Source organism: Bombus vancouverensis, chromosome 11, assembly GCF_051014615.1.
Source record: "Bombus vancouverensis nearcticus chromosome 11, iyBomVanc1_principal, whole genome shotgun sequence".
Taxonomy (NCBI): Eukaryota; Metazoa; Arthropoda; class Insecta; order Hymenoptera; family Apidae; genus Bombus; species Bombus vancouverensis.
In genome coordinates, this window is record NC_134921.1 from 336,637 (window position 1) to 356,986 (window position 20,350).

Consider the following 20,350-nt stretch of genomic DNA (forward strand, 5'->3'; position numbering starts at 1 on the left):
CAGTACCGCTATTCGCCAATTTTCACTAGCCCTTTTATTGTCATAACTTGAAAGCGTATAAATGCCAAAAAGAATTGTTGAGATATGTATAATTTTCTGTGCTGGACTAGGTTAAATGCGTAGTAGAGATACTTGTGTAATATCGTGATGTAATATGTTCACAAAGAGTGGACAATAGAGATGTTAATCAGACAGAAAAGACGATTGTGGCTTAACTTGAACTATTCATACCAAACGTACAGAAAACAGCGCAATCCACACTCTCTCGGCAACGCCACTCGCAACCTCCGTCTCCGCTCAACTCGCACTCGGCTCCTCGACTCGCACTCTCGTTCTCGACTCGCACACTGTTTCTCGACTCCCGCTCTGCTTTTCGACTCGCACACTGCTTTTCGACTCGCACACTGTTTCTCGACTCGCTGTTGTCGCATTCCATTGCCCTTTTCCTAGGGCCACCGCACACGTGTTCTGCAGACGCTCGTGGCCAGGGTCACGTAGGTCTTTTCCACGAAACTATGCACTTGAAAAGACCGATGACACATTGATGGGCCCGACGGCGCCTCGGCTCTCGCGACATTATTCATAGTTCGCCCGATATTTCCCAGGCCTTTCGTCCACGATACTACATTCGGCCATCCTGCAATAACATCTGCCCTCAGATGTTGCCTTCTAATCCGCTGTCATCAGATGCGTCACTTTCGGCATTTAGGACCCAAGGTTTCATAAAATCGAGGTGTGCACGGGTCCTTCCTCAGGTACTGCTTCGCACGCTTTCTTCTTTTCTTGTAATTTCGCAGGTTCCCTTCTAGCTTACCTATGTTTCGTTCGGTTAGGCTACAGTCAAGGCAGTTGGATACCACGTGTTCGACCCTTTCGCGTAACCCCTTGAACCAGAAGTCCTTCTTGACCATAGCTTCTGTTTTGGTAACCTCGAAATGCCCACGCTCGTGCGCTTGCCTGACTACCTGAGCCCGCATCGCCTTCGATACTACTATTAGCACATCGTCCTCACACTCCTTATACAAAATATTGTTTCTTACTACCTGCCCATCGGCCTGACTGCACGTTACGGCGTCCAAAATCCTACGGACTTCAATGTCCTTGTTCTGTGCCCTTCTCAACCGTGCAATCAGCCCGTCTTCACTCTCCGTCTTTGTTTCTTCAAGTTTCTGATGTACTTGCCTACTGTTGACTTTCCTCGAAAATTCTTTCACTAGCCCCCTCTTCAACTCATGCCAAGTCCTGGCATGACACTCGAAGCTCGCAAATATTTTCGCTGATCCCTTCAGCAGCTTCCTGGCGTAGACTGCCTTCTGCCCATCCGACCACATGCACGTATCAGCGACTTCCTCGAACGACTCGAACCATCGTTCGACATTTTCACCTCTGTTGCCACTAAACGACTCTAATGCATCTTCGACGTCTCTAAAACTCAGCGTCGAACCAACACATGCCCTTCGACAACATTCGTCACGGTCCTGATACACCCTTCGCGTATCTCTCTTGTATTCTCTTGCGTTTTTCTTGCCATCTTCATCCTCACTTTCGTCGTCGCTTTCTTCTTCCGACGATATGTCATTACCATCCATGGCCGCTCGTAGCCGTGCGCGTAACTCTACTTTTCTTCCCGTCGTTTTTAAACCCAAACTAGCGAGGCGCTCCTTCAACTCCTTCGTATTCATTTTCTCAACATCCTCATCTTCGTTGCAATCACGCTCAGCTCTCTGTACATTTTCTAAATCTCGTTGACCGGTTAGCTCTTCACCGCCCGTCGATCCCTTACGATACGATTGTCCAGCCCTACACGCCCGATTCAGCCTTGCAATCAGCACTGACCTCGCACCCGATATAGGGAGGTTCATTCGCGCGAGATTATTCCTCAGCTCCTCCAGCGTCGAACCCTCTTCACCCGACAATCGTTCGTCCCCGACGTTGGCCATTTTTCACACAACACAAACTTAAACAGTCAACGATATCGTCTTTTACCGCACCGCGTACCGGTAAATTCACAACTAGCTCGAATAGCTCTGTTAAACCGTTTCGTTTTCTGTCTTGTCCAATCCCGGACGAGCCCCCAAAATATGTAATATCGTGATGTAATATGTTCACAAAGAGTGGACAATAGAGATGTTAATCAGACAGAAAAGACGATTGTGGCTTAACTTGAACTATTCATACCAAACGTACAGAAAACAGCGCAATCCACACTCTCTCGGCAACGCCACTCGCAACCTCCGTCTCCGCTCAACTCGCACTCGGCTCCTCGACTCGCACTCTCGTTCTCGACTCGCACACTGTTTCTCGACTCCCGCTCTGCTTTTCGACTCGCACACTGCTTTTCGACTCGCACACTGTTTCTCGACTCGCTGTTGTCGCATTCCATTGCCCTTTTCCTAGGCCCACCGCACACGTGTTCTGCAGACGCTCGTGGCCAGGGTCACGTAGGTCTTTTCCACGAAACTATGCACTTGAAAAGACCGATGACACATTGATGGGCCCGACGGCGCCTCGGCTCTCGCGACATTATTCATAGTTCGCCCGATATTTCCCAGGCCTTTCGTCCACGATACTACACTTGTATGTGAATATCAGTGTGTGGAAGTATGTGTGCGCGGCGTCTCGAAAACAAAGGAATGTAAACTGTTCAGTCCTGTAGGCCGTAGAGGTACTTATCAAGGCACTCCTCCGTGCCCTGCAGAGTTTGCCTAGTGTCTTGACCTTGTTAAGCGCATCCATCCAGACCAGGGAGGCATATAGCACGACCGTCTCCCATACCTGATAGTACAACTTTCTACAGACGTCAGAGGGGCCGCTCACATTCGGCACGAGCCCTCTGATGGCTCCTAAATCGCGTCCGCTATAGTATAAACTGCTTCGATGTGGTCAATATATTTCCTTTCGGAGTCCAACACCACGCCTAGGTATTTAACCTTTTCGCGTGTGTTAGGCACCTCTCCTGTCAATGTTATATTAAAATTCTTTGGGACTCTCATTCTCCTCAATAAGATAATCTCAGTTTTATCCTTTGCTATCTGGAGACTCGAATCTTCACACCATTTTAGTATCGTCTTCATATCGAGATTCAAATCAAGGTCGTCCGCAAATGCAATAGTTCTCAAACTTACTCGATTGTCAAATCTGGCCAACAGGCCATCGTGAACTACGTCCCACAGAAGCGGACCTACACAGAGCCCTGTGGAACACCCGCAAAAATTTGTTTCACGATAAGTCCACTAGGGTTGAAGTAGTTCGCGAGAACCCTCGTCAAATTGGAGGGGAGACTCCTACGCTTTGCCTCTTTCAGCATAACCTCCCACCGCAGGGAATTGAACGCGTTTTTAACATCCGCCCTCGACAGAAAGTTGCTAGTGGGAAGCATCGTACGTGAGAAAAACTACGTTTCCCGCGTCAAGCCGTAGTAGACAATACTCTTTAGAAAGTGATTTAGGAAAAAGATATTTGTTGGGTCTGAAGGACCTTAGCTAGCAAATTACTGAGATTTATGATGGGTCCTTGAGACTATTGAGGGTACGCAGTAAGGATCAGCGGACATTTGGTTCCCGTCTGGCCCGCGGTGTCTGGCCTGGTCTAGGTAGAGGGTCGCCCGACGTAACACATATAATACGATTATATGGTAAAAACAATATCAGTTAAGGTAACTTCAATAATCTGAAGGTTTTATATCCTTTCTTTCTTAATCGAAGATTCACAATCAATATTACGTTTACGTTTAACATTTATGATAATCCAGCGATTGAGATTTGTCATGCCTGATTACCCTTGCAATGTAGCAATATCCATTCGTGAAAGCAACTTGATATCGGAACCAATTTTCTCTATCGAATACAATAATAGATTTGAAAGGATCTTTTTATCAGATCTGCTTCAGGCGAACATATTAAGAGGGATATTATACGTGAAAAAAGAGGGAAATTTTCTCCTTCTACGCTCAACACCTTGCACATAACGTTATTCACGTCACAATTTTGTTTCAGGTTATTCGACAGCGGTTCGATGCAGAAGTTCAAGATTCTTTTCCACGATATCGAGGCAAAGGTGGCAATATATAAATGTAAACTCGCAAGTAACCGAGAAGTTACACGAACTTCGCAATAAGAAACTCGCTCCCTTGCTTATGTAACGTCAATTCATATTAGAGGCCGGATGTGTTCAGCGCGTACCCTCAATTAGCCCAGGGACCCACCATAACCTTAAACTTTTAGTTTATTATTTTTGTGTTATCTGTTTGGTCCTTGAAACAGCCCTTAGGTTGTTATACGTCCTTACTAATTACGGGGAAAGCAGGTAGTTAGCTAATGGGAAAACTCCAATACTTGACTAACGAAAAAGATGGTTTTTCCCATAAACAATTGTGGCGGATGAAAAGAGAGTTGTGCGTTTCGTCCGGGTATTACCGGTGGACTCGTCAGTAAGGCTATGCCCGGTAGTCCCTGCCTTAGACGTAGAGGGAGTCTCGCTAGGTGCGGTATTTGTATCATTCGCTCGTATATTTGACCGCTAGCGAGATAGACAGACTCGTTGTCGTCGTAGCCCTCTGGTGTTGGCGGTTGGTACCCGCGGATCGCCCGAGATGTGTTGCGCCGCGTTGATGCCTCGACCTGTCGGCGTCCTGTTGGTACCGATCCGCCACAGATGCATTTGAAAAGGCTTTGAAGGTTTGGCACATAAAAGCTACTTCTTTCCACCCGCAATTTAACGGATCCCTCAAACGAACACATGATGTGAAAAAGGACCTTATTCGAACTTGCACGATCGACCGACAAACCAACTGGGACGAAAACCTAAAACTAATATGTATAGGATATAATACTTCTGTACACGAAACAACCGGATACACCCCTTTCGAACTGACATTTGGACGACAAGCTAACATGCCATCCTCAATATCAAACACCCCCACTCTAACTAAAGAACAATTATTTAACCTCTGGAAAAATTGATATAACGCCTATATAGTCAAAGCAAGACAAATTACTAAATCAAACAAAAAGCAATATCGGAGAGATTAGATATGAATAGTCATTAAAACACAAACGATATTCCAAGTAAAAGGTAAAGTATGGGTACATAACGACGAAAAAACCAACAAACTAGACTACGAATGGCTAGGACCGGCAGAAATTCTTGTCCAATCCACTTACTTATCTTATTGAATATTGCAATGATTAAACGCAAAGAAACCACGGTAACAGATTAAAACCTTATTTTTCATGAAGGCGACCATAACATGGATAATTCTAACTCTCGAATACATTCAAAGCGATCTAGTGGTAAGACCACTAAGTTATGCCAACGTTTTCTTAGAAACGACGATTGCTATCTGTATAATGAAGAAGTAAATATTACTCTTATAGTGGACCTTAATGATCAAACCAATCGATCAAACCAATAGATTACAACATTGAGCTAATAAACCGTTAATGCAAACCACCTTATGCTTACATAACAGAGACAAATAATCTAAAAATCAAGTATAGAAATCTCGAAAACCTAACGCATGAACTTAAAATTGTTATTACATTATAGAAGAAAACGCGGACTGCTCAACGTCATAGGCTCAGAATCTAAAACTCTATTCGGAACTCTCCTCGAAAAAGATCTAGAACTCATTAACGAAAATATTGATACATTTGTAGCGGCACTCGACACAGCACAAATACCGCTACTCGACATAAACAACTAACGGACGACGGTAGCGCAGTGGTTAACGCATTAGGTTACGAACGTTCGGGGAAAGTAGTGGGGGGATATATGGGAGGCAGACGTAGAGAGGACGGAGCTGCGAGCGTAATCGAAATCTCCGGAAAACTGGAGAGCTTGGGCAAGGGAGGTAACCAGAGTGGAGGACTAGTGCCTGTGAACGCAAAGCGGGTGTAGCTACGGGAAGTCTGGCTTGGACAAGGAGTTAAAGCAAAACCAACCAAGTGTGAGGTTAGGACGGTGGAGTAGCCATATTAGGACGCGTGACAACAGCGCCGCTACACGGGCTACCCGAGAAACTACCCAGACGCAGCCATATTGGCGCGTGCGCCGAAGCGCGTCGCGCGGGCCACTTGAAAGTGACAGCGACTGGCAGAGTGGCAAGTGCTGACCGAGCGACATTTCCCGCCCAACGGGGAAACAGACGCAACCATGGCGAAAGGGAAGGAGGTAGAGGAAAACGCTAGGGGACGGAGGGAAACGGAACTGGCTGCGGAGCTGCCACACGTCAGCACCAGGAGCATGACGAGGGCGATGCCGCCAAAGGAGGGACCCTCCCGCTTCACGCTGGACAAGGAGGGAATATGGACTGAGGAAACAACAGAGGAGGAGGAAACCCCCGCCAGAGAAGCACCCCGAGCGAAGAGAAAGAAGGCCAACGAATCCCCCGAACTCCCCGCGGACCCGGCTGAAGAAATGAGAACAGCCACAACGGCGGACATAGGAGCCGAACTGATTCGCCGGGCCGCTGAGGTGGCCAAGGCTGCCGAGGCACCCCGCAACCACAAGGGCACGCAGGTGAAAACCCTGAAGGAGGCGGCGAGAACCATCACCGCGGGCGTGACCGAAATAGTGAGGAGAACGGATCCTGTCACCGACGCACTCGCTATAGCGCAAAGACGCATAGCAACACTGGAGGCGGCGGTAGAGGCACTCCGAAAAGAGCCGGCCTCCCGCCCCACCGCGGATGAGAGCAGCTACAGGGCGCGTCTCGCTGCAGTCAAACACCATGCAGAGGAGATGAGATCCTTGCTGCACCGACTGGAGGAACGACTGCAGAGAATAGAAAAAGGAGAAGGAAAGGAGGTCGCTCCTGTCGCGAACACGAGAGGGATGGAGCCTGGAGCCCCAAACGCCCCAGCGCCCAAGGGAGGCCGAACAGCTGTTATCGAATGGCAGACGGTTGAAAGGAAAAGAAGCAGAAAGAAGAAGGAGGCAGGAAAGAAGAAGCCGGCGAAGCTGATCCCCGAGACAGGGGCGGAGAGACAGAGGGAAACTCCGGAGAGTGGATTGGAGAACGCACGAAGAGGGGGAGGCAGGGGGCCCCTCCCGCGCGCACCGCGAACGTCAGCGGTAACAATCACCCTGACGGACAAATCGAGCCAATCCTACGCGGAGGTGCTATCTGCGGCCAAGGACAGTGTCTCCCTGACCGAGCTCGGCATCAACACGATGAGGATGCGGAAGACCATCGCCGGAGGCGTCATCTTAGAGGTCCCCGAAGACCAGGGAAGGGAGAAGGCCGCAGCGCTCGCAGCACAGCTGACGCGGGCTCTGGACCCGAACGAGGTCCGCGTGGAGACACCCTTCCGAGCCGCGGAGGCAAGGGTGTCCCTGATAGACATAGCGGCCACCAAGGCGGAAATCCAGAACACCCTGGCGAGGAAGAGCGGCTGCAAGCCGGAGGACATCCGGCTGGGAGAAATCCGCCCCGCCCGGAACGGACTTGGCACCGTGTGGATACGAGGCCCTGCCAGTGCAGTGAGGAAACTGGCCCAGGCTGGAAAGGTCGCCATAGGCTGGTCGACGGCGAAGGTCGAAGCCATCGAACGGAGACCGTTGCAGTGCTACAGGTGCCTTGGGATAGGACACACGGGGAAGACCTGCACCGCCAAGGAGGACAAGGGGCACCTGTGCTTCAGATGCGGCGAACCAGGGCACCAGGCGAGAGCATGCACTACTGCGAGCCCGAAATGCCTGCTCTGCGAGGCGCTTGGAGCACCGTCGGTGCACAGGATGGGGGGACCGGCCTGCGCCCCCTCGAAGAAAGGAACGAAAGGAGCCGCCCGCGGATCCACGGCTGCAAGAGGCAGCGAGAAAGGCTCCCCGTCGCAAAGCGACCCTAAGCCCGCGAACAAGGAGGTAGGCACGGAGGAAGCCACAAACAAGGAAAGAACACCAAAGAACTGAGAATGCGCATCCTCCAGACTAACCTGCGAATGTCAAGGCGAGCACAAGACCTGCTCCACCAAACCATCCGGAAGAGCACGGTCGCCCTAGCGGTGGTGGCGGAACCATACAGAGTTCTGGATGCCCCGGAGTGGGTCGGAGACACGGACGGAATGGTTGCCGTCACCTGGACATCAACGCCCGGGGCGTTCGCCCACGGAGCCCTGCTGGATCGCGGCAACGGATACACCGCGGTCGAGTGGGCAGGGATGATGGAGGTGGGGGTGTACGTGTCACCTAACAGCGGACGGGCAGCGTTCGAGGAATTCCTAGACGGAGTTGGCGACTGCGTCAGGCGACGACTCCCCCGACAAGTGCTCGTCCTGGGAGACTTCAACGCGCACTCCACGGAATGGGGGAACGCCAGGACCAACGCGCGCGGCCGCACGCTATCAAACTGGGCCGCGGGACTTGGACTTCTGTTAGTGAACAGGGGCTCGACCAGTACCTGCGTGACGTGCAGAGGGAGCCCATTCTTGACATAACATGGGCCTCCCCCGAGGCATTCAGGCGGATCTCAGGCTGGAGAGTGGCCGAAGGGGTCGAGACGCTGTCGGACCACCTCTACATATTCATGGAGGTGGACGCACCTGGACCTGGAATGCCGACGACAAACGACGGGCACGGCCCGCCGAGGGAGAGGCGCGCGCGCCCACCGCCCAGATGGAAAATAAAAGAAAGGAATGAATATCTACTCTGGGCGGCTGCTATAGCAACAGCTTGGAGCTGGGAGGCCTCGACAACGACGACCGAAGCAGACGTGGAAGAGGAGCCCGAGAACCTCCGCTAAGCCACGACAGCAATCTGCGACGCATCCATGCCACGGGCCACACCGGGCACGGTGCGAAGCGGAGCAGTTTACTGGTGGAACCCCGACATCGCGGAACTGAGGACGAGATGTGTCCGGGCCCGAAGACAGTACCTAAGGGCCCGCCGCTGGCGACGACGCGACGCAGAAGAAGTCTCCTTGCGCTACCGGGCGTACCGCGCGCTACGGCGCTCGCTGCAAAAGGAAATTAAAAAAGCGAAGGACCGTGCTTGGTCCGAACTGGTCGAAACAGTCGAGTCGGTTCCATGGGGAAGGCCATACAGGACGGTGACACAGAAACTACGCGCGAAGGGCCCCCTGACAACGACGGAGATGGAACCTGCGCTGCTGACGCGGATCACCGGAACGCTCTTTCCCCCACAAGAAAACAGAGCGGTGGAACGGCCACGGGAAACGACACGACCGCTGGAATGGAGGGACGACTGGGAAGTCACGGAGGAGGAGATATGGGAGGCTACCAGAAGAATGACCTCTTCACGGTGGCACCGGGCCCGGACGGAATCCCTGGCCGGATCTGGGGGGAAGTGATGGGGGTCATGGCCCCCAGACTCCGGCACCTCTTCACAAGATGCCTGAGGGAGGGAGTCTACCCCCGGGCGTGGCGGACGACGAGACTGGTCCTGCTCCATAAAGAGGGCCAACCGACGACCTCGCCGTCAGCGTACCGGCCGATATGCCTACTGGACGAGGTCGGCAAACTACTCGAGAGGGTAGTCGCCGCCCGTTTGGAACGACACATAGCGGGCCAAGTGCCAGGTTTGCGCGAAAGCCAGTACGGCTTCCGGAAGGGGCGCTCGATGATTGACGCGGTCAGACGCGTACGAGCGATTGCGGAGGACATGGTCTCCCGGAAAGGCGTGGCGCTGGCGGTTTCCCTGGACATCGTCAACGCGTTCAACACCATGCCATGGGACAGGATAGTGACGGCCCTGGAGCACTTCGAGGTTCCCAGCTACCTCGTCCGATTGATCCGAGCCTACCTCGACGACAGGTGGGTGTGTTACACCAGTAAGGAAGGAGAGGAAAAGCGATCCGTCGAGCGTGGCGTCCCGCAGGGCTCGGTGCTGGGCCCCATACTATGGAACGTTGCGTACGACGAGGTACTGCGATGCCCGCTATCCCCAGGCGCGGCCATGATATGTTATGCGGACGACACCCTAATCCTGGTCGAGGGTCGTGGCTGGCACGAGACGCTGCGCATTGGCGAAATCGCAACGGCCTGTGCGATCCGTGCCGTGAACGAACTGGGCCTAAGAGTCTCCCCTGCGAAGTCGGAGGCTACCTGGTTCTTTGACAGGAAGAGGCGAGGGACACCACCGCCCGGCCTATGCATAAACATGGCAGGTAAAACCGTCCGGGTGGGATCACAGATGAAGTATCTGGGACTCACCATCGACAGCCAGTGGACGTTCGAGCTGCACTTCGACTCTCTGATCCCGAAGGTGTCAGCGGCTGCCAATGCCCTGTGCGGTCTACTACCGAACATCGGGGCCGGAGACGCGGTGCGCCGACTTTACGAGGGCGTCGTTCGGTCACTAGTGATGTACGGGGCCCCAGTATGGGCGGACGACCTGATGGCAAGCCGTCGCAGCATTCTGCTCCTGAGAAGGTTGCACAGAGTGACCGCCATCAGAATCATTAGGGGATACCGGACGGTGTCTCACGCGTCGGCGTCCACCCTAGCCGCGTCCCCCCCGTGGGAGCTGCGGGCGCTGGCGCTCAAAAAGTGATACGCCCGCCGGAGAGAATGGCACCCGGGAGAAGACCCCACCGAGCAGGCGGCTGCAAACGACACAGGAACCGCCGAGGAGGACACGTGGAACCTGTGGCGATCCCAACTGATCAACGGGAGAAGCGAACACCGAGGCGCGGTAGCGGTCCTACCAAACTGGGAGGCATGGAGGAGCCGCCACGGCCTCCCACTCACATTCAGGATGACACAAGTGATCACCGGACACGGCGTGTTCCGTGAGTTCCTGAAGAGAATAAGGCGAGAGACGACAGACACCTGCCACCACTGCGGAGAGGGCAGGGACACAGCGCAGCACACCCTGGAGCTATGTCCGGCGTGGGAGCTGCCCCGCTACACCCTGCGGCACGCCATAGGAGAAACGTTGACACCCTCAGCGATTGTAGAAGCGATGTTGAGAGGGTCACAGGAATACGAGGCCGTCCGCCTCTTCTGCGAGCGAGTTATGCTCGCGAAGGAGCGAGCGGAAAGGGAGAGAAAAAAAAAACTCTCACCCCTGCAGGATAAGACGATGGAGAAGGATGGCAGTCAGACGACCCAGAGCCGCCCCGCCACCACCCCAACGGACTACGACCAGAAGAAGTGACAGCGCTAGGGGCAACGACCTCCCCCTAACGCCTACTCAATAGCCGGCTCGAACAAGAGAACGCGAGAAGGGGGTGCAACTGAAGTTAATTCATAAGAGGTTCCTGGAGCACCCCTGTCACGCGCAGGTCATCGTGGTCATCGTGGAGTTTTAGTCGGTAGGAGTCCGACACTACGCTGCCGTTACGCGATTATTGCAGCAGCGGAGTGTCCATGAGGATTTCTCCACGTACAAAAAAAAAAGTTCGCGGAACACGTGAACGTCTAGAATCTGCCGGAGGTCGTCGACCAAACTGGTTTCCGGCGGGCCCCCGGAACGCTAAGAAATCGTCGATCTACAAAGCGATAGTTTCGCATTGGCCAGGGTGATTCAATGGAAAACAAGCTTAACGAACGACTTTCCTCGTTGACGCATCGCAGAAAACCAGATCTCGCGTGCGTCGTCAAGAATGGTAACACGATTCGTTGGAATCGTGCCATCCAGACTTCCTATCCTTTCACCGGTAATTCCTTACGTTCTTGAAATAGAACACGTGAAAAAGACGTTGATAATAGTATAACTATGGTATCGCGATTTCCAACTATTTTTATCTCGTCGCAAACTGGTTTCAGGTATCTCCCCCACTCCCGTACGACACGATATTTACATATGCATTTACATATACAACGCGATACCTGGGTTTTCTTGATTCAATAAACACAGTTGTTTCGTGCAAGTTATCAGATATTATATTGTGGTTTTAAAGAAACAAATTGCCGCGATGCGATACGTTATCACAGCTGAGAAAATGGAAATCTCCGTGCAAGTGTCGTCGAGAATATTTATTGCGACCTGCACGGAAAACAAACAGGCTTTCGAGAAGCCTGGTTTAAACTACGTGCACGTGACTTGAACAGATATGTACATATGCATATAAATTGTCTCCTATAGAAGGTGGTTAATTCTAGACATCGAAAGGAACGTCTTTAATGAAAACATGTATTGATTTGTTATACGATCAACATGATTATTGACCATTTCGATCTGACCGAGCAAAAAATGTCTATCGCGTAACAGGGTAAATTCGAACATAAAGAAACTATGTAGGATCGTTCGTTACGTATAACTCAATAATTCAAATAAGACAAATTGCACATAAAGTGTCACTTACTTTTGTTTGTCTGTGAGGTTCCATCGTTCGAGTTCCGAAACGGTACACTAGTGTTCAGCTGGCAATAGCGTGATGAAGAACTGCGTGAAGTAGAGGAACGCGTAGACGAAGGTGAAGGGCAGGAGCATGATGAAAAGGAACCATTGGTAGCGGCTGGCCTCGCCAACGTACGGTAGTATGTCGTCGAAGGTTTCGATCTTCGGACGTTCGCCCTCCTCGGCTTTTACGGACTCCACCATGACTGTCATTATCTCGATATCTGCGAATCAATGATCCTCGATCACCTACTTAACTCGAATTACACGTTACGAGGAAACTAAGTTCAAGGTGAATGGGGTATTATTAGGTCGTCGAATAAATTCGTGTTGCAATGCGTTCATACCTTTTTATGTGTTTTACGAATACAGATCGATAAACGATCAAGGTGATCGATCTTATGATATACAGTGGCTCACGGAAGTACTCGAACACTTTCATATCACGAAACGTTCTATAAATTCGTTAGCACTCTAACGAGATACGATTATCGAGATTATAATAGTAAAATTTGGAATCAATCTGAGATTGTATATTGAAGTTACATGAGACAATGTATATATATTTCGCAAATATATATGTTAAATGAAAAATTAATATGTATATAACACATGATGATGATTTTACTACGTACATCGTGGCTTATTATTCTTATTAATTTAGCGAATAATTGACTGCTCAAATACTCTGGTAATTTTTATATATAAAATAACAATAATATATGTTTCCAATAAATATATGTAATTTCTATATACACGTTTAGATCTGTTTCAAATTTTCTCAATGTAATTACGACGATCGTGTCTCACTTCAGTGTCAATGAAATTTCAAAGTGTCTCGTATAAAAATCACCAAAGGTTTGTTTAAGTGCCCGAGTACTTTCATGTAAGCGACTGTTGTTTTAGTAGCAAGTTCTCTTATGTCTATCTCTTCGTTACATTTAGCCGGATAATTTCTCATGTTTATCAACGTGTTATGATCTTTCTCTTATTAAGCGGAGAAATCTCTTCTTCGCTAAATTTTCTTAAACGGGTTCAAGGTGAGGTGAACCACATTGTTGAAATCAAGATGAAGAAGATGAAATCTAAAGTCGAGATGAAAGGAAGTAGATGTTTGTATTGTCTAGATATATTGCCATGCTACTTTTTGACACGATAATATCTTAGGTAAAGGCTAATTCAAGGTGATACAGAGTGTACTGGAAAAAGTGATTTGAATTTGCTAGAGAGGAAGAGAAAAGGAAAGATCCTTGAACATTTTTGCAAGGTTATTGCAAAATGGAGGATACTATCGAAGGCTTATTGCTGTCACTTGTACGTTCTAACTGGAGTGTCCTTTAAATAATTTGCTTCTTATTAGATCCTTTTTGCAAATAGGAAGATAATATTTTTGGGACGTGAGGATTGTTAAATAAAAATGTAATGTAATCAGATGTAAATTGTCATTGGAATAGAAGAGTTTGTTTAGAAGAAATGATCATGAAATACACAAAATGCATCGTGCGTAATGTGTAAATAATAATTAATTCCAAAGACAATTAATGAAAATTTTAAATAATAGAGCACCATACCTCCGGTTCCTGCTTATTTTGACACTGTGCAGAATGTCACACGATTGTTGCCTTTTTTTTTAAAGATTATTCAGTTAAGAATCAAGCACCAATAAAAATGCAATTATAGTTATTTATTAAAAAATCCAAGTAGGTATTACATAAATAAAATTATCAAGGAAGATATTTATCGTAAAGATTGTGTGCTTATGAAAGAAGTAAACGAAATTATTGTAGCTCCATAGTAATTTGTATTAATCTTTGAATCTTGTTTAAATAAAATTTTCGATAAAAATTTGATTCTATCAGTGAACGATTACTACAGTTAATTACTGGATAATTAAAACAAGTAAGTAAAATTATTGTTACAATAATCCCGACAAATTCGTGATATTATTCAACTAGAATCGTTAAGAAAAAATTCGACACCGTTAGCGAACGCCATTTTACTTTTACTTCACGAAGGCCAACGTTATAAACGTTGAATCAAGAGCAATCATTTTCAATATAAAATATACGCGCGAAAGCTTTTGCTCCCTTTGATAATTGAATCCTTAATTTGCCGCCAATTAAACTCTTTCCCAACCACCTTCGTCTTCTAAGAAACCTTTCATACCCCAAAGAGAAATCCCCTTTTGCACAAACTCGCTTTTTTTCAACCATCGTACAACACGATATGATATTTACACCGTGCAATTTACACGATTCAGATCTCAATCTTGCAAATCATTTCGAAAATAGATCGATGATTAAATCGATTATAAAATCGTTCCTGCAAGTTTTAAGTGATTAATTATTTCTTTATTTGATGAAATATTATTTATTATTTAAATATCGTTAATTTACTGGCGTTCAATGAAATTTCTCGTAGAATTAAGTTCGTTTAAAATATTATTAATTTAATGACATTTTTTGTAAGATAATTGCGGTTAGATTTGATCTTTCACGAAATCTACGAGATGATCGCGTTCGATTAATCACCGACGTAGCGCATATGTAAAACATTTAAAACAGTCCATACATAGATGTTTCATAAGTGTAGATGGTTATTTATTACGGTTCTGTGTAATTAATGTTCGTTGCGATTACCACGAACTTAGATAAAAAAAAGAGTATTAATGACGAGAGAACCGAAAGTGACCAGTCCGTGACATAACTGTTATTTTCTAGGGGCTTGGTAACATTTGCATAAATTATTTCGCGTATACTGTAACGCACTTTACGTTACAACGGTATGTCGATGGACACGAGAAAAGAATTTTTCTGCCACAAATTGAATGCCATTTTTGGCGATAATGATTGTGTGGAATGATGATTACTTTAATTGAGATTCTAATCGAGATTCAAGTGATATATGAAGTTTGTACTTTCCAATAGGATAAATCGAGAAAAATGTCTTCGAAAGAGAATATGCTATTTTTGAATATACCATTTTTTAATAAGTCTAACAAATTCTGGATCTTTTAATTTAATTCACAAGGTTGCAAGTCTCCAAATTGTTCAGTCTGAATTTTCGAATCTTCTAATCTCACGATCTTCGAATTTTCTAATCTTCGAATCATTAAAAATCCTAATTTTCATAGAATTTTCAAGGAGGCTATAAAATAAAAATATGAAATATAAAATAAGAAAACTTGAAAAAGATAGATAATGCGTTCGATCCAACACCATTTGCTCATAGTAAAAAAAAAAAAAAAAAAAAGGATAAAAGAAATTGTATGCAAAATAGGTAAACGTATTATAGTAAGTATTAGTCAATTATAGCAGATTGCTATCATTAATCAGTAATTATCCGAGTCGTAGCTGCATCTGTATATACATGAAGTATACAACACTAAAAATACATTTTCCTTAACAAAAATACTGAATAAACACATTCCTACGTAGCAACTAGTCAGCTGTGATAAATTGTTCGCTTTGAACAACGATCGACTAAGTTAGCATTGATTTCCGGATTGTGCGTAAAGCGTGCAATAAAACGAACACGTGTTTATCCCTAACGTTAAGCCAGAACCACCTAAATTAATACGAATTTTCCCATCAGGTACCGTCCTTATTCTGACAAAAAAATGCAAGCGATATTTGTGCATGTAAATAATTTGTCTGTGTGTATATATAATAACTTATATGAAACAAGTATTGCGATATTTCTCGTACATTGCTAGATATAATGATTTTAAATAATTCTGGTTCAAAAATTCGATTAAGAATTACATTGCAATTTCTAGAAAATTGTTACAACATTAAAAAAGCGAGATCCCTTAGATTATGGTATATCAAAAAAATCTTACAACCAATAATTTTACGATTAAAAAATGTAAGAAACCTCCCCAAAGTAATCGATCCGTGAAATTAATGAGAAACGTATGCTCCAGCAAAAGCTACGCGTGAATATTGAACACAGCTTCAAAACCGACCTTTTCCGATTGAAAACGCATAGCAGAGTAGCAATAACTCGTCCACCGACGCACCAATGAAAATGGAGGCTCGTAACGATCGTCATAACTCGAGTGACTTAACGATCTCAGGACGATCGTTATCGACCGATCGCTTCCGTTCCGGCCTGGACGTTTAACAACGAGGACAAGCGTGTGTCAAACGTTCTCGGTAACCGGTTACACAAAAGTGCGCACCTTGAACAACTATTACATCCCAGAACTAATTAATAAGAGCGATCATGGCTAGCATGGATACATATAGTTTGCATACGTGATTTTTCCCTGCGGGGCCAGTTTTCTCGCGTTCGAATCGATCAGGGAAAGCGATCGTGATCGCGATCGAGCCATTGAAATTCATTCGATGCACACGAGATACAGCATGGTGTTTTGATCTCGCGGAACTCGCACAAACTACAAAGTCAAACTTACAGACTCGTAACAATACGAAGTGGAACGATCGTTTGGTTTCACTTCCAACCGTAAGTCTTCCTATTGATTGGTGTTCTTCTTGGTCGTAAGGGAAAACGAAGAAAAGAAAGGAAAGAAATCTGTTATTAATATTGGAATACCATCGTTTTCGAGGAATTATCGTTCTATTTATTTATTTATAATGGCGTTATCGAGTTAATTGTTTCTTAATATTATACATTAAAACACTTATTGTAGTCGATAGAAACAGAAATTTTATTTAAGATTGTAATCCCAATAATCTGATTTTCCTGACGGACAATTTATATGGATCGATTGGAATTCATATAACAAGAGTTCACCAATTTTCTTCGCTACTCATCATTTTTCGTTCGCGTCACACGAGCTCACGTTCAAGTGAGTGCTTCAAATCGGTAAAAGTTCGATTAATTAATCGAGTTCTACCATATTTAACGCGAATAAGCTTTTAAGCGAAATAAAAATTTGTTGTAATACACAATGAGTAAGTTAGATTAATTATCGCTTTATATGATAAAAGTCCATGGTCCAGCGACAACATTGGAATTATTTTTTTCTTATTCATCTTGGAATTTATGATTGTTTACGGCGTTCTTTTTTGCGACAAATTGAGCTTATGGAAGTAATTTCTCTTCTAGAAAAATTGAACGCTAACGCCGTGTGCCAGGATAATGTGCAAGAACTAGTGTACAAAGAGTTAATCATTTTGGCTTCTGAAAGACTATATGAGTCACGGTTGTCCTATTCTTGTTGCTTAATTGCAGTGTTTGACCACCTGTTCTAGAATAGTGAGTTTACCTCTCACTGAACGGCATCGATTGGTATTTTGTAGTACAGTGCTTTGTTAGTCGATCGTGGCATTTAAACATACCAAGTTCACAGAGAAGAAGGCAGTTTTCTAAGTTTACGTTCTTTAGAAAAACATAATTTTATCATTAAAACGTCCGACTTTTTGATACCCATCTAAATATGTTATACATAGTCACGATAAATATCACGATAATGGATAAGTATATATAGTCGCGTTTCTGTTCCAATAAAAGTGAACACTATCGATGAACACTAAGTGATGCTATCGAAAACACTTGTATATTTTTAGAAATTCCAAAAACAACAAATCCGATGTCAGTGATTTTGTCTGATTTGCTAGTTTCTAGCGTTAAGATTGAATACACAGCTGGCAAATTTTCTATTTCAAAGATCTATTTAACTTTGTGATTAAACAGCTTTCTACAAAGTTTTGCGGATTTGTTAGTTATCTTCGAAAGAATAAGCAAGCTTTAAAGGACTTTGATCTAATAAGTTTATTTCTCTTCAACCTTATATTTAATCATCAAGTAACGCTATAATTAGAAAATCAACATAAATGGATTTATCATATTTCTTCTGTCTAACCTTCTTTAAAATAATTAGCTGTTAAATGAGCCAGAGTTCTAGGAAATCTCCGATGCTGTTGATCTTCAACGAGATACAGATATCTGACAGATACTATCAAAATTCTATAGACGTCTATCCTTCAACTCTCAGCATACCAATGTTTATGCCATCATCGACGTTTCTTCACAAAGGGTCCTTAAAGAACGAATGTTGTACTCGGAGTTAGTCACAGTTTCTCAGAAACGTCTAACTTACTCTTAGTTATTCTGGCACAGACGCTGTGTTTCACTTACTGAAAAAATAAACAAAAGAAGCAAAATGATGTACGTAATATACTAAAACATTCTAAGATACCGTGGTAATATTTCTATTTCTTGTACAAATCATTTCAACTTGTTTTTTTAATGTTTTTATTCCTAATTGGTACACCGAAATGGATGTAGCAAATGTAGCAAATCACGGTATTATCCAAATAGCCTAATATCCGAACGTTCTATTATTCAAACACAATATTTCTTCGTAACGAATGCCCTTTTCCGTTTCAAATATGTACATACGTATGTCGTCAGTGTTCATACACAATGTACTCTTTCCTTGATTTGATTCATTGAATTGTGATTATACGAATTTGGTATGAAACTAGGAAGCGTTCTAACTATCGCAGGAAAATACGATGTAAACGAGAAAACTGGAAAGTGATGTAAGCGCAACAAAATTAGCAAAAATACACGATATTGGAGAAGCCAGAATCACAGACATTAAAGGAAGAAAAACATAATTGAAAATTCTTCAAAGCACGTAGATTCCTCGGATGTTGGCAACGGTAGAAAAGCCGTAAGAATTCTGATGTAATGAAATGTTTCACGTAGACGATAATAATGGCGATTTTATATAAATGAAAACAGCAGACGAAAAAGCTAATGAAAAGGTATCTTCTCATGCCGAAGCACTCGTGGCACTCGTAGAAGAACTCCGATGATTCGAAGTACGATAAAGAACGTAACTCTGTGTAGTTATTTACGTTGAAAAAATTATCTGATTATGGATTCATAAATATTTAAAGAATCTGTCGATTACTCTTAAACTGTATTTGGATAAATAAAATTTGGTCTTCCTATTATTTCAGAAAAGAGAGGCTCTACTACATTGTCTGCAGTATGTTTCTAATAATTAGTAAAATATCTGAACTAAATAAATGTAGACGTGAAAGTCACTGCACATCAGTATATTAAGGGTCAACACAAATACACTGACTGTCACATCACGAAGACATTTTAAAGAACTAATACGGACAAAATTGTTTATTTAACAAATCAAAATCTCGATCAATTAACGGACCACCATTATATCGTGATATTTAACGAAACTTCCAATCTTAAGAGCCATATATTATTATATTATAGCAGTGTTATAGCAGTCATTGGCTCGGATTTTAATTAAATTGGTCGTGAAAGTGCGAAGAAGTAAAGAGACCGAGTAATCACGAAGAAATGGTATGTATGTAACTTGATCGAAGCAAATACCAAACTTTTAGTTGTTATCTTCAACGAGGGAAATTTGGTCATCTAAGTAGGTTATCGACGCAAGTGTTAATGAAAGATAAAACACGATTGGAGCAATGAAAGAACTTCATTCTTCTTCCTTCTTCGCGAAATAGCAAATATACAGTAGCTCACGTGAAAATATCTGAATATTTGTGCAAACATTTTGTAAATATATCATGTGTATTATGTTCGCGATCAATGAATATCACAGTAGTTCCTATATGAGTTTTCCGATTGACTAAAAATTTGACTGACCTACAATAGTCATGTCTCATTCCGATACTAAAGAAATTTTTAAATATTTTATGTAACGCATACAATAAAGATACGTAAGTTATCTATGCTAAATGCTGAAATACTTATAGAAGTCCTTTATGGATATAGTAGATATTATAATATGTGTGTTAGGCGAAACATTTTGAAGTTTAATTATCACCGTAATGAGACACGGCTAAGATAACACAGGTACGGTTATATCGAACAAGTTTTTCCCAATATGCTTCATAATGTTTCGTGTAACAGATAACATATATTATACACCAAAGCCTTTTACGACCAGCGTTCAAATACTTTCACGACGAACCACTGTACCAAAATTCAAGTCTCACGCGACACATCGATACGAATGATCGGTGCAAACAAACGTTTACCTTTTCCACAATCGTCCGAGAGCAACGCGAAACTTCACTCGGCG

The 20,350-nt window shown here is 44.7% G+C and overlaps 3 protein-coding genes and 1 long non-coding RNA gene across 4 annotated transcripts in view; 1 reads left to right on the top strand and 3 right to left on the bottom strand.

The window, feature by feature from the left end:
* The window catches only part of LOC143303325 (uncharacterized), a 33,755-nt gene extending 13,816 nt beyond the window's left edge, over positions 1-19,939 (bottom strand). Inside the window, exons 1-2 of the long non-coding RNA XR_013059496.1 lie at positions 19,912-19,939; positions 12,266-12,524 (exon numbers count right to left, since the gene is read on the bottom strand). This is a non-coding gene — a long non-coding RNA (uncharacterized LOC143303325). The remainder of the gene's footprint in view (positions 1-12,265; positions 12,525-19,911) is intronic.
* LOC143303324 (omega-amidase NIT2-A-like) overlaps positions 1-20,350 on the bottom strand; it is a 298,294-nt gene that overhangs the window by 241,327 nt on the left and 36,617 nt on the right. The gene's annotated exons all lie outside the window — the stretch shown is intronic.
* On the bottom strand, positions 136-20,300 carry LOC143303321 (uncharacterized). The gene is made up of 2 exons (XM_076622631.1): positions 20,093-20,300; positions 136-2,569 (listed from the first exon to the last, which is right to left on the bottom strand). The coding sequence occupies exon 2, from the start codon at positions 1,938-1,940 to the stop codon at positions 693-695; it is 1,248 nt and encodes a 415-aa protein (XP_076478746.1). The 5' UTR covers positions 1,941-2,569; positions 20,093-20,300; the 3' UTR covers positions 136-692.
* LOC117162594 (uncharacterized) lies at positions 7,914-8,435 on the top strand. The gene has a single exon (XM_033344436.1). The coding sequence runs from the start codon at positions 7,914-7,916 to the stop codon at positions 8,433-8,435; it is 522 nt and encodes a 173-aa protein (XP_033200327.1).

Coding starts and splice junctions, on each gene's coding strand:
- LOC143303321 (XM_076622631.1), bottom strand. CDS start 1,940: ATGGCCAACGTCGGGGACGAACGATTGTCGGGTGAAGAGGGTTCGACG.
- LOC117162594 (XM_033344436.1), top strand. CDS start 7,914: ATGCGCATCCTCCAGACTAACCTGCGAATGTCAAGGCGAGCACAAGAC.